The 13,799-nt window shown below is 38.9% G+C and overlaps 1 protein-coding gene across 1 annotated transcript in view; it reads right to left on the bottom strand.

Annotated features, from left to right (window-relative positions):
• The window catches only part of LOC139575072 (NLR family CARD domain-containing protein 3-like), a 40,391-nt gene continuing 26,592 nt past the window's right edge, over positions 1–13,799 (bottom strand). The window contains exons 5-12 of the mRNA XM_071400053.1: positions 12,004–12,120; positions 11,510–11,594; positions 11,212–11,416; positions 9,002–10,793; positions 8,556–8,729; positions 6,686–6,859; positions 1,530–1,576; positions 1–1,082 (exon numbers count right to left, since the gene is read on the bottom strand). Coding sequence (XP_071256154.1) covers positions 553–1,082; positions 1,530–1,576; positions 6,686–6,859; positions 8,556–8,729; positions 9,002–10,793; positions 11,212–11,416; positions 11,510–11,594; positions 12,004–12,120 — 3,124 coding nt within the window. The 3' untranslated portion in view covers positions 1–552. The remainder of the gene's footprint in view (positions 1,083–1,529; positions 1,577–6,685; positions 6,860–8,555; positions 8,730–9,001; positions 10,794–11,211; positions 11,417–11,509; positions 11,595–12,003; positions 12,121–13,799) is intronic.

The raw sequence follows: 13,799 nt of genomic DNA, 5'->3' as shown, positions 1-13,799 counted from the left end.
TGCATCAAATATAGAGAATTTATTTTATGTTAATTATTTTACGCTTCAATTAGGTACAACGTAGGCAGTTGGATAGCTTTTATAGATTTCATAGGAGGCACTCTCTCGATGCCTGATGGCAATGCATTACAATGCAATGTACGGTCTCAAGTAGTTTACAAGTGTACTTTTTACGGTCTCAAAATTACAAGTGTACTTTTTTTCCAGGAGTCAGTCGCTTTATGGGTTTTTCCTCATAATATATGTGTTTTCTAACTCTTGAGTGTAATTTCTGTGCTTCTATGATGTCTGGAAAGCAGGGTCCTCAAAAGGTATGTATTTGTGAGGAGTCCTAAAATGGTTACAAATACAAGACTGTGTGTGTGTGTGTGTGTGTGTTTCCAGTGTGTGTGTGTGTGTGTGTGTGTCCACTGTGTGTGTGTGTGTGTGTGTGTGTCCAGTGTGTGTGTGTGTGTGTGTGTGTGTGTCAATGTGTGTGAGTCCAGTGTGTGTGTGTGTGTGTGTGAGTGTGTGTGTGAGTCCAGTGTGTGTGTGTGTGTGTCAGGTTAGTATTTACAGGGACACTGAGGAGTCAACATTATAAACCCTAAACCCTGGATAGAGGGGCTCAGTGAATGTGGAGGTGAATGTGATCAGGTGGGTCAGTGTGTCAGAGGAGGCTCTGTAGAAGGACAGAGTGCCGGCTAGCCAGTCCAGATACACTCCTACTCTGTGGGAGCTGGAGGAGGGGACGTCTATGTAGGTAGGTTTCTTATTGTGCCAGGCAGTGTAACTGTTGTCAGAGCAGGTCAGACTCCAGGACTTGTCATTCCATCCAAGACAACAGTCATCTCCCCATCCTCTCCTGCTGATTCCTTTATATGTCACTCCTAAATCAGACCCCATTATACCACTCCACTCTACCTCCCAGTAACAGCGACCAGTCAGACCCTCTCTACACAGCACCTGTCTACAGACCTCAAATCTCTCTGGGTGATCAGGATACGGCTGCTCCTCTCTCCTCCATGTCACCTTTCTGTTCTCCTCAGACAGAGAGAGGAGTCTGTCTACTGTGTTTGGGTCCAGTGTGAGATCACAGACATCTGATGGATGAAACCAGACACAACATTAGAAATCATCATCATTCACATTAGAATGTTAACTCACTTTTCACTAATTAATTTAATGTAGATGTTTCTAGGTATCAAAAGGAGAAGTTAAGGTAACTTGAGACTTGTTGAATGATCATATGTTATACTGTATGGTAATATAAAACACACTTATTCATATTAATTACACACACACACACACTTGTATGCATGCATGAACACAAACACACATATCTTATGTAACATGAACACGCCACACACACACAAAGACAAACACATTGTCAAAGCAACTCTTTGTAAACGTTGGTTTCCATGATTTCTGCTTCTGTAGAACTACAGCTCATATTTAATATGACCAAGTAAGTAATGATGGTGGTCTTTGACTTTGACTTGAATTAAGACTTATTCTCAGTCATATTCTTCACAGCAGTCAACACTCACATTTTCTAAGCCCAGGTTTCATTGTGTTCTCTCCACCATGTTCCACACTGTAGCGGTAAGCAGAAGAACAGACAGTCATTGAGGGGTACACCTGAACTCACACAAACTGGACACAAAATGGACACACACACACACACACACACACACACACACACACACACACACACACACACACACACACACACACACACACACACACACACACACACACACACACACACACACACACACACACACATACACACACAGGACACATACACACACAGGACACATACACACACAGGACACATACACACACAGGACACATACACACACTGGACACATACACACACTGGACACATACACACACAGAAGACACACACACACTGGACAAATACACACACAGGACACACACACACACACACAGGACACACACACTGGACAAATACACACACACACTGGAGAAATACACACACAGTACACACACACACACACACACATGACACTGGAGAAATACACACACACACTGGACACACACACACTGGACAAATACACACACACAGCATATAACATTTGGCCAGGTGGTGGTAAGAATCTTTGTCTTAAAACTACTTTGGGATAGGGAGCAGCATTTTCACTTTTGGATGAAAAGCGTGCCCAGAGTAAACTGCCTCCTACTCAGTCCCAGATGTGAATATATGCATATTATTAGTATATTTGGATGGAAAACACTCTAACATTTCTAAAACTGTTTGAATGATTTCTGTGAGTATAACAGAACTCATATGGCAGGCGAAAGCCTGAGAAAAATCCAACCAGGAAGTGGGAAATCTGAGGTTTGTTGTTTTATAAAGCTTGGCCTATCGAAAACACAGTGTCTATGGGGTCAAATTGCACTTCCTAAGGCTTCCACTAGATGTCAACCGTCTTTAGAAACTTGTTTGAGGCTTCTACTATAAAGGAGGGGCTCATAAGGGCTCTTTGAGTAAGTGGTCTGGCAGAGTGTCACACGAGAGTTAGCTCTCGTTTCATGGCTTTTCTACAGACAATGGAATTCTCCGGTTGGAACATTATTGAACATTTATGAAAAAACATCCTAAAGATTGATTCTATACCACGTTTGATATGTTTCTACGACCTGTAATATAACTTTTTGACATTTTCGTCCGACCTTTCCTCTGGAAGTTGCACGCATGTTTCGATATGTTTACCAAACACCCTAACAAAGGAGGTATATGGACATAAATGATGAACTTTATCGAACATATCAAACATTTATTGTGGAACTGGGATTCCTGGGAGTCCATTCTGATGAAGATCATCAAAGGTAAGTGAATATTTATAATGCTATTTCTGACTAATGTTGACTGCGCAACATGGCAGATATTTATTTTGGCTGATTTGGGCTCTGAGCTCCGTACTCAGATTATTGCATGGTGCGCTTTTTCCGTAAAGTTCTTTTGAAATCTGACACAGCGGTTGCATTAAGGAGAAGTGGATCTAAAATTCCATGCATAACAGTTGTATCTTTTAGCAATGTTTATTATGAGTATTTCTGTAAATTGATGTGGCTCTCTGCATGTTTTGGAACTACTGAACATAACACGCCAATGTAAAATGAGATTTTTGGATATAAATATGCACTTTATAGAACAAAACATACATGTATTGTGTAACATGAAGTCCTATAAGTGTCATCTGATGAAGATCAACAAAGGTTAGTGATTAATTTTATCTCTATTTGTGCTTTTTGTGACTCCTCTCTTTAGCTGGAAAAATGGCTGGGTTTTGGTGGTGACCTAACATAATCGTTTGTGGAGCTTTCGCTGTAAAGCATTTTTTAAATCAGACACTGTGGCTGGATTAACGAGAATTGTATATTTAAAATGGTGGCTAATACTTGTATGTTTGAGAAATTTGATTTATGAGATTTCTGTTGATTTGTATTTGGCGCCCTGCAATTTCATTGGAAGTATTTTACACCATTTTAAAGATACACTTGTTGTAAATCCAGCCACAGTGTCCGATTTCAAAAAGGTTGTACGATGAAAGCACAAGAAACGATCATGTTAGGTCAGAGCCAAGTCACAGAAAAACACAGCCATTTTTCCAGCCAAAGAGAGGAGTAACAAAAAGCAGAAATAGAGATAAAATTAATCACTAACCTTTGTTGATCTTATTCAGATGACACTCATAGGACTTCATGTTACACAATACATGTATGTTTTGTTCGGTAAAGTTCATATTTATATCCAAAAATCTGAGTTTTCGGCGGGATGCTACTGTCTCACTTGGCCAAAAGCCAGAGAAAATGCAGAGCGCCAAATTCAAATTAATTACTATAAAAATCTAACTTTCATTAACCTCTAATTCCTCCCAAACCCGGATCCGGGAGCACCCCCCACAGTAAAAAAGCTGACTAGCATAGCCTAGCATAGCGTCACAAGTAAATACTAGCATCTAAATATCATTAAATCACAAGTCCAAGACACCAGATGAAAGATACACATCTTGTGAATCCAGCCATCATTTCTGATTTTTAAAATGTTTTACAGGGAAGACACAATATGTAAATCTATTAGCTAACCACGTTAGCAAAAGACACCACTTTTTTTACTCCACCAGTTTTTTACTCCATCAGTAGCTATCACAAATTCGACCAAATAAAGATATATATAGCCACTAACCAAGAAACAACTTCATAAGATGACAGTCTGATAACATATTTATTGTATAGCATATGTTTTTTTAGAAAAATGTGCATATTTCAGGTATAAATCACAGTTCTACATTGCAGCTGCAATCTGAAATAGTGCCGAAGCTGCCAGAATAATTACAGAGACCAACGTCAAATACCTAATTACTCGTCTTAAAACATTTCTGAAAAATACACAGCGTACAGCAAATGAAAGCCCAACATCTTGTGAATCCAGCCAATATGTCAGATTTTTTAAGTGTTTTACAGCGAAAACACAATATAGAATTATATTAGCTTAGCACAATAGCCAGAAACACAAGCAATTTACCAGCAGCACAGGTTAGCGATCGTAACAATACAGCAAAAGATATATAATTTTTGACTAACCTTGATATACTTCGTCAGATGACAGTCCTGTAACATCATATTACACAATGCATATAGGTTTTGTTCGAAAATGTGCATATTTAGCAGCACAAATCGTGGTTATACAATGTGATCAGTGGCAACAGGTCATGCATTCTGGCCGGCGCCATCTTGGAAAGGCACCTAAGTTTACGATTATTTATCGATTAGATTGACTAAAAAATACAGGTTGGACAGCAAATGAAAGATGCATTAGTTATTAATGCAACCGCTGAGTTAGATTTTTAAAATTAACGTTACTAGACATACAGTGTACGTTACAGCCAGACTAGTGCCGCAATAATGGCGGACAAATGCGCTTAAATTCTTCCACATAAATACGGAATAACATCATAAATAGCTCTTACTTTTGGACGAGCTTCCATCAGAATCTTGGGCAAGGTGTCCTTTGTCCAAAAGAATCGTTGCTTGGTTGTAAAACGTCGTCTTCAACTTCGGAATTAGCAGCTAACAATAGCTATGTGGCCACAACATGCCCAAATCCCCAAAACGCAATACTAAGGAAATTCCGAAAATAGCAATATACTCGCATAAACTGATATAACTCGGTTTAAAATAACTTCGTTATGATGTTTCTAACACCTATATCGAATTAAATTACAGACGGATATAGCTAAGGCCGATAACTGAGCGTTTCAAAATGCCATCTTGAGGTCTTGCTTTGCGCAATGACGAACGACGAAAAGAGAGCTCACTTCGTTCCTTGGCCTTTTATAAGCTCTGAGAACTACGTAGACACTCCATTCCACTTCTCATTGGTTACTGACATCCAGGGGAAGGCAGGGGCAGTTCATGTCGACCCATAGGATACATACAGAGCTTTAAACTGATCTGAGAACAGAGCCTCGTTTTCAGACCTTCGCAGTTCCTGTCATGGATTTCGCTGCAGAAAGAGTTCTGGTTCACCCACAGACATAATTCAAACGGTTTTAGAAACTAGAGATTGTTTTCTATCCAATAGTAATAATAATATGCATATTGTACGAGCAAGAATTGAGTACGAGGCAGTTTAATTTGGGAACGATAAATGTCCAAGTTGAAACAGCACCCCCTGTAGTAAATCACACATGAAAGATACCAAATTAAAGCTACACTGGTTGTGAATCCAGCCAACATGTCAGAATTCAAATAGGCTTTTCGGCAAAAGCAAACAATGCTATTATCTGAGGATAGCACCACAGTAAACAAAGAGAGAGAAGCATATTTCAACCCTGCAGGTGCGACACAAAACGCAGAAATAAAAATGTAATCCCTGCCTTACCTTTGACGAGCTTCTGTTGTTGGCACTTCAATATATCCCATAAACATCACAAATGGTCCTTTTATTTGATTAATTCCGTCGATATATATCCAAAATGTCCATTTATTTGGCGCGTTTGATCCAGAAAAACACCGGTTCCAACTTGTGCAACGTGACTACAAAATATCTCAAAGGTTACCTGTACACTTTGCCAAAACATTTCAAACTACTTTTGTAATACAACTTTAGGTATTTTTAAATGTAAATAATCAATAAAATTGAAGACGGGATGATCTGTGTTCAATACAGGATTAAAACAAACTGTAGCTAGCTTTCTGGTCACGCGCCTCTAACAAACAGTACACTTCAAGTGACCCTCGTTCAAGATGGCCGTACTTCTTCATAACACAAAGGAAAAAACCTCAACCACTTTCTAAAGACTGTTGACATCCAGTGGAAGCGGTAGGAACTGCAAGAAGGTCCCTTAGAAATCTGGATTCCCAATGAAAACTCATTGAAAAGAGTGACCTCAAAAAAAGACATCTGAATGGTTTGTCCTCGGGGTTTCGCCTGCTAAATAAGTTCTGTTATACTCAGACATGATTCAAACAGTTTTAGAAACTTCAGAGTGTTTTCTATCCAAATCTACTAATAATATGCATATCTTATCTTCTGGGGATGAGTAGCTGGCAGTTTAATTCGGGCATGCTTTTCATCCAAAATTCCGAATGCTGCCCCCTACCCTAGAGAAGTTAACTAGCTTGATAAGTCAAACACGTCTGATATGAACATTGACATAAACTCTCTACATACTTGAGTTTCTCCAGTCTGCAGTGTGGATCCTCCAGTCCAGCAGAGAGCAGTCTGACTCCTGAGTCTCCTGGGTGATTGTAGCTCAGGTCCAGCTCTCTCAGGTGTGAGGGGTTTGACTTCAGAGCTGAGACCAGAGAAGCACAGCCTTCCTCTGTGACTAGACAGCCTGACAGCCTGCAAAGTCAAACCATAATAAATCAAAAAACACTGATATTCTTTGGTGGTGAAAATAGTGGCAGTACATTTGTTTCAACATTTTCAGATATATCAGTGTCCTGAAACCTCCCATATCTATTCATGAATGAATTAATGTATCATTATTATAAATGATCATAATGTTACTTGTAGATAGAAAAATGTATAGTACGAATATTTGAGTAGACTGACAAGACCAGTTTAAAAAGCGTGAGTGAGGTATCAGATTTAGATTGTATTGAGTATACAGTCCACACCATATCTATTTTGACAGTGAAGCTAACATTTCAAATGTGTCTCTATACTCCAACATTTTGATTTTCAGATCAAATGTTTCATATGAGGTGACAGTATATAATGTCACCTTTTATTTGAGGATATTTTAATACATATCTATTTCACCATTTAGAAAAATAAAAGCACTTCATGTATCTAGTCCCCCTATTTGAAGAAGTCATACATATTCTGACATATTTACTTATAATGTATTAAAGTAGTCAAAAGTTTAGTATTTGGTTGTAAACTCATTGGTTGCATTTGCAGTTTGTTTTGGTTGTGTTTTGACCAATAATAAAATGGTGGATGATGACTGCTGGAGTCATTTTCTGTCTAAGTGAGTAGACAAAATGTTTCTGAACACTACTAAATTAATCCTGACGATGTCTTGAATAAGAAAAATCTAATTAATCATGAATAATAATGAGTGACAGAATTACAGAGGCTACAACAAAACATGCTAACCTCTCACCATTACCAATAACAGAGACTACAACAAAACATGCTAACCTCTCACCATTACCAATAACAGAGGCTACAACAAAACATGCTAACCTCTCACCATTACCAATAACAGAGGCCACAACAAAACATGCTAACCTCTCACCATTACCAATAACAGAGGCTACAACAAAACATGCTAACCTCTCACCATTACCAATAACAGAGGCTACAACAAAACATGCTAACCTCTCACCATTACCAATAACAGAGGCTACAACAAAACATGCTAACCTCTCACCATTACCAATAACAGAGGAGGTTAGCATTTATTCAGATTTTTGTGTCTCTATAACTTTGTTATTCATCATTATTCACGATTCATTCATGATTTTCATGATCATGGGAGCATCCACATGTATGTAGAAGTGTTCAGAAACATATTATATTCTTACTGACAACACAAGTGAAGTGACTTAAAAATGACAGGACATTATTACCCATTCAGTTACAATCAGGAAAAACATCATCCAAATCACAACCAAAACAAACTGCAAATGAATTCAACAAGTTTGTAGAATCACAAGCTTGATGTAATCACTGCAGGCATGGAATATGGGACCAAAAACGAATCTTATGACTACTTTAATACAATATAGGTGAACATGTCCAAATAATTAAGACTTATTCAAATGGGAGAACTAGATACATAAAGTGCTTTCATTTCTAAACTGTAAAATGTATATGTATGAAAACTTTTAAATAAAAGGTGATATTCTGTACTGTCGCCTAATATGAAACATTCTATCTTAAATCCAAAATGTTGGAGCATAGCACCAAATGTAAAACTGTAAGCTTCACTGTCGAAACACATATGGTGTGGACTATGTGTGTCTGGTAAACACATGTGGATCTGGTGAACAGTTATCACTTGTTGACCAACTACAGGAATACTGACCTCAGAATCTCCAGTTTACAGTGGGGATTCCCTAGTCCAGCAGAGAGCAGCTTCACTCCTGAATCCTTCAAGTCGTTGTTACTCAGATCCAGCTCTCTCAGGTGTGAGGGGTTTGACCTCAGAGCTGAGACCAGAGAAGCACAGCCTTCCTCTTTGACTCCACAGCCTGACAGCCTGACAAAGCGATCATCATGATTTCACAAACACACTGTTAATTATTGAGTAGTGTAGAAGGACAATGGCAGATGCATTTGGTTTATTCTCTCAAACAACATATAGATTCACCTTTTGTCTCCAAGAATTGTATGGTCATATTGTTATACTAATGTGAACATCAATGCATTTATTCGATATATTATTCAATATAATATTATAATACATATTTTTCCCTAAACTGAATATTTCTTCCTGATGATTAGTTCTTATATGTAATTGTATTTACTCACAGAACAACTCTGGAGGCTTTGACCACTGGCAGCAGCCTCAGAAGACCTTCGTCTGATCTGGAGTATTTCTTCAGGTCACACACATCCAACTCCTTTTCTGAAGTCAGCAACACAAAGACCAGAGCTGACCACTGTGCAGGTGACAATTTGTCTCTAGAGAGACTTCCTGATCTCAGGTAGCTTTGGATCTCCTCCACTAGAGAATGATCATTCAGTTCATTCAGACAGTGGAACAGATTGATGCTCTTCTCTGGAGAGGGATTCTCCCTGATCTTCTCCTTGATGTACTTCGCTGTTTTATCATGGGTCTGTGAGCTGCTTCTTGATTTTGTCAGTAGACCTTGTAAGTGCTTCTGATTGGACTCCAGTGAGAGGCCCAGAAGGAAGCGGAGGAAAAAGTCCAGGTTTCCCGTCTCACTTTGTAAGGCTTTATCCACTGCACTCTTGTAGACAGTAACTTTATGCTTGTCTCTGAACAGCATAGAAAGTTTCCTGGACGTTGATTGAGGTTTGTCCATTAGATTCTCATTGTTGTTGATGAATGATAGGAACACATATACAGCAGCCATAAACTCCTGAATGCTCAGATGCACAAAGCAGTACACCTTGTCCTGGTACAGCCCACATTCCTCTTTAAAGAGCTGTGTGCACAATCCTGAGTACACTGAGGCTTCATTGACATCAATGCCAGCCTCCTTCAAGTCTTCTTCATAGAAAATCAGATTGCCCTTCACAAGCTGTTGAAAAGCCAGTTTTCCCAGTGACAGAATGCTCTCTTTATTCCAGTGGGGACCTGTCTCTACTTTCCCAAGATACTTTTCATTCTTCTGTTTGGTGTGAAACACCACAAGGTGTGTGTACATCTCTGTCAGAGTCTTGGGCATCTCTTCTCTCTTATGTTTCAGCATGTGTTCAAGGACTGTTGCAGAAATCCAACAGAAGACAGGAATGTGACACATGATGTGGAGGCTCCTTGATGTCTTTATGTGTGAGATGATTCTGCTAGCCAGGTCCTCATCACTGAATCTCTTCCTGAAGTACTCCTCCTTCTGTGGGTCATTGAACCCTCGTACCTCTGTCACCTGGTCAACACACCCTGAAGGGATCTTATTGGCTGCTGCAGGTCGGGTAGTTATCCAGATGAGAGCAGAGGGAAGCAGATTTCCCTTGATGAGATTTGTCAGCAGAACATCCACGGAGCTTGACTCTGTGACGTCACAACAGATCTTGTTCTTCTGGAAGTCTAGGGGCAGTCGGCACTCATCCAGACCATCAAAGATGAACAGAACTTTGTACTTGTCAAAGTTGGAGATTTTTGATTGTTTGGTTTCCATTGAGAAGTGATTGAGGAGTTCAATCAAAGTGTGTTTGTCCTCTTTCATCAAATTCAGCTCGCGGAAAGGGAATGAAAATACAAATTGGACATCCTGATTTGCTTTTCCTTCAGCCCAGTCCAGAATGAACTTCTGCACAGAGACTGTTTTTCCAATGCCAGCGACTCCCTTTGTCAACACAGTTCTGATAAGTTTGTCTTGTCCAATTAAGGGTTTGAAGATGTCGTTACATTCGATTGCAGTTTCTTTTCTTGCTTGTTTCCTGGTTGTTGTCTCAATCTGTCTCAGCTCATGTTCATTATTGACCTCTCCTGTTCCACCCTCTGTGATGTAGAGCTCTGTGTAGATCTTATTGAGAAGTGTTGGGTTTCCTTGTTTAGCGATCCCCTCAAATACACATTGAAACTTCTTCTTTAGATTAGATTTGAGTTCACGTTGGCAAATCACAGCAAGCTCATCTGAATGAAGAAATAACACAGAGGATATTAATATTACGTTTGATTTAATGTCTACAGTATTGTAGGACTGTTGTAAAGTTTAACATTTTAATAATTTATTCTCTTAACTGACTGTATAAATGTGTAAATGTTTTCAAAATGCATTACAGACTGGTGTGACTGATTATATTATTATTGGTATTATTGATGGTATTATTAATGTTGTCCCTCTTTCTCCCTCCTCTCTCATCCTCCTCTCTCCTCTTCTCTGTCTAAACTAATCACCACAACACATCCCTGCTGCTTCTTGATGAGGTCACTAGGGGTTGTGCTAAGGCTGCTACAATATCATTGAGTTACACAGCTACTTTAGCTGTACTTTAGCTACAGCTTTTAAATTTGATAAAACATCATTCAACATGAGGCAGACAGATCTTACTTTTCTCCAGTTTGTCAGCAAGCTCCTTCTGGTTCATTTTCCTCAGGATGTGCAGTGTGATCTTCAGAGCCCCATCTCTGGCACTGCTCTCCTGCTTCTCATCTTCAGCATCCACCACAAAGCCTTCTGGGAGTTCTGGACTAAGATTCCTCTTGAACATCTTCAGCTCGTTCTTCACAAATGTCATAATATTCTCTTCAAGCAACTGAAAAAATCAAATAAATAAGTTAATGAATGATTGGCAGATCAACTTTACTTGAGGTAAATAAAAACAAATGTACATAACAGGACCACATACACTGAATATGGAGGCCAGGTCTGTTTGATGACTCTGGGAAGACTGACCACTGAGAATCTCTGACTCTGATCTCTCCTGTTGGTTTCTGTGGTCAAAACATTAGATTACATCTCCTCATCCAGGGTGTACACACACACACACACACACACACACACACACACACACACACACACACACACACACACACACACACACACACACACACACACACACACACACACACACACACACACACACACACACACACACACACACACACACACACACACACACACACACACACACACACACACACACACACACACACACACACACACACACACAGGGAGGGAATGTTGTGTTTGCTTAATATTGTTTTAGGACTATGAAAATGGACAAAAGGATTAGCCTATGGATTATGAAAACAACAAAAATAAATGGGAAAATGGGAGAGGAGAAATGACTAGAGACAGTGTTGTTTAACTCACTGACCATGAACCATGAGTTCTTCTTACCTTTGTTCAGTAGAAAAGTCTCCCTCTCTAAAGTGTAGAGGTTGACCCATAGACTTGTCACTCTTCATGGACACACAGCTGGGTACAGGGGAGGCTGGTCTCTCCCGCTTGATTGGTCTTCAACACAACAGAGACAAACATTACATCTCTCATCTACTCTGATATCAGATGGGGAAACAAGAAGAGTTTCATTCCAAAACACTACATATTCATTTTCAGAAATGTTCATACATTTGCTTTTATTGTTTAATTAAAGAAATGATGAAAGAGATTGGGTGTGTTTTTTCACTATCTAACCATGCCATTGGGTTCATCAATGATGTATTTGTTTAAAAATCCCTTGATGGTTGGGACAAATAATCATGCTTTTTCAAAATACTATATATCTGCCTCACTCTCAAATGTGACCGACGGGCTGGATTTGGTCTCATGTAGCAAAACATGAAATGGTGTTTTTAACATTTGATAAAAGTAGAGACTCAGGGCTGGAAAATGGTATATCAAACACTACAGTTGAGGAACAATGGAAAAGTAATTCTGCTTTGAAAGATGATAAACTTGTAACCTCACTTTTGAGAAAATGGCCTTGGAATGTTGTGGTACCTACGGGAGAGCTCTTCTTTGTCTACAGGGCTGTTACTTTGGCAGATAATGTCACCCATCTAAATAAATTGCAATTATATTTATAATTAACTAAATGTATGGTGTTTTTGGTTTATGTCAGTTTCATTGTTTGTTATGCTATACATGTTTTTTTTAATGGTTATAAGTGGTAAAATGAACTAGAAAATTTTATATTTTACAGTTGTGAGTAATTACTTCTTTAGTGAGGAATTACACATTATTTAGTACTACTGCAGTTGCTAAATAATTCCAATAGATGGCAGCATAAGACCACAAATGACATTTCAGAAGATCAGTTTAGTTTTCTCCCTGGATACACCACCACTCCCCTTCACAGGAAAACTCCTGTGTGCACTTCTTTCTGTCCCTGTATGGTCAAATTCATCAACCAGCATCGACCCTCTCTGCCTTCTCGCGCAAGTAGTCAACAAAAAGCTTATGATGTAACTTATTGGCGGGCTGGAAGACGCACTCTTGTCTTTTCTATTTTCCGAGGTTGTTTAATCACAATATCAGATATTAAGATTACTTTTTATAATGCATGTACACTGAGGGTGAGGTTCTGACTAGTGATCATTTACCCAGTGTTCAATACCTGCTATAGTCACAATGTCATGCTCTCTCAAAAGCAACACAGCCCTAATACGAGATATACAGCTAACTAAAGTAATGTGACCATTTTGGAAAATCATGGGACATATAGTCTGTGGTTTCATGCTATTTTATGTCAATCATATTGCTGCTTGTAGCCTATAACTGATGCTTCGTGGCCTTATGCTACCATCTATTGGAACTATTTAGCAATTAAAATTTATTAATTTACATACAGACATTGGTGAGGCAGCTGAGAAATAAAATGTATTTTTCTTGTTAATTCCTTAGATCAGTCTCAAACCTGCCACATCTATCCCACACCAATTGCTGGACTTTTCCATAGAGGTTACTAGGTCACCCAGTTCAAACCACATTTGAAAAATAAAATGAATGTGGATTGGTAATCAAGTGTTCTGCCTTGCAATAAGAAATATCATAAAATAACTAATAACAAAATAAGAACAGCACAATGCTAAGACAGGTTTTGATTAACAAAATAATCAAAATGCTATTTAGTACTATAATGGTATTTACTAACATAATATTTGTAACGGCTTTCTTCCTGGGCTGAAGGAGAG

Source organism: Salvelinus alpinus, chromosome 5, assembly GCF_045679555.1.
Source record: "Salvelinus alpinus chromosome 5, SLU_Salpinus.1, whole genome shotgun sequence".
Lineage (NCBI taxonomy): Eukaryota > Metazoa > Chordata > Actinopteri > Salmoniformes > Salmonidae > Salvelinus > Salvelinus alpinus.
Note: the sequence above shows the minus strand (reverse complement) of the source record. Positions and strands in the feature narration are given on the sequence as shown.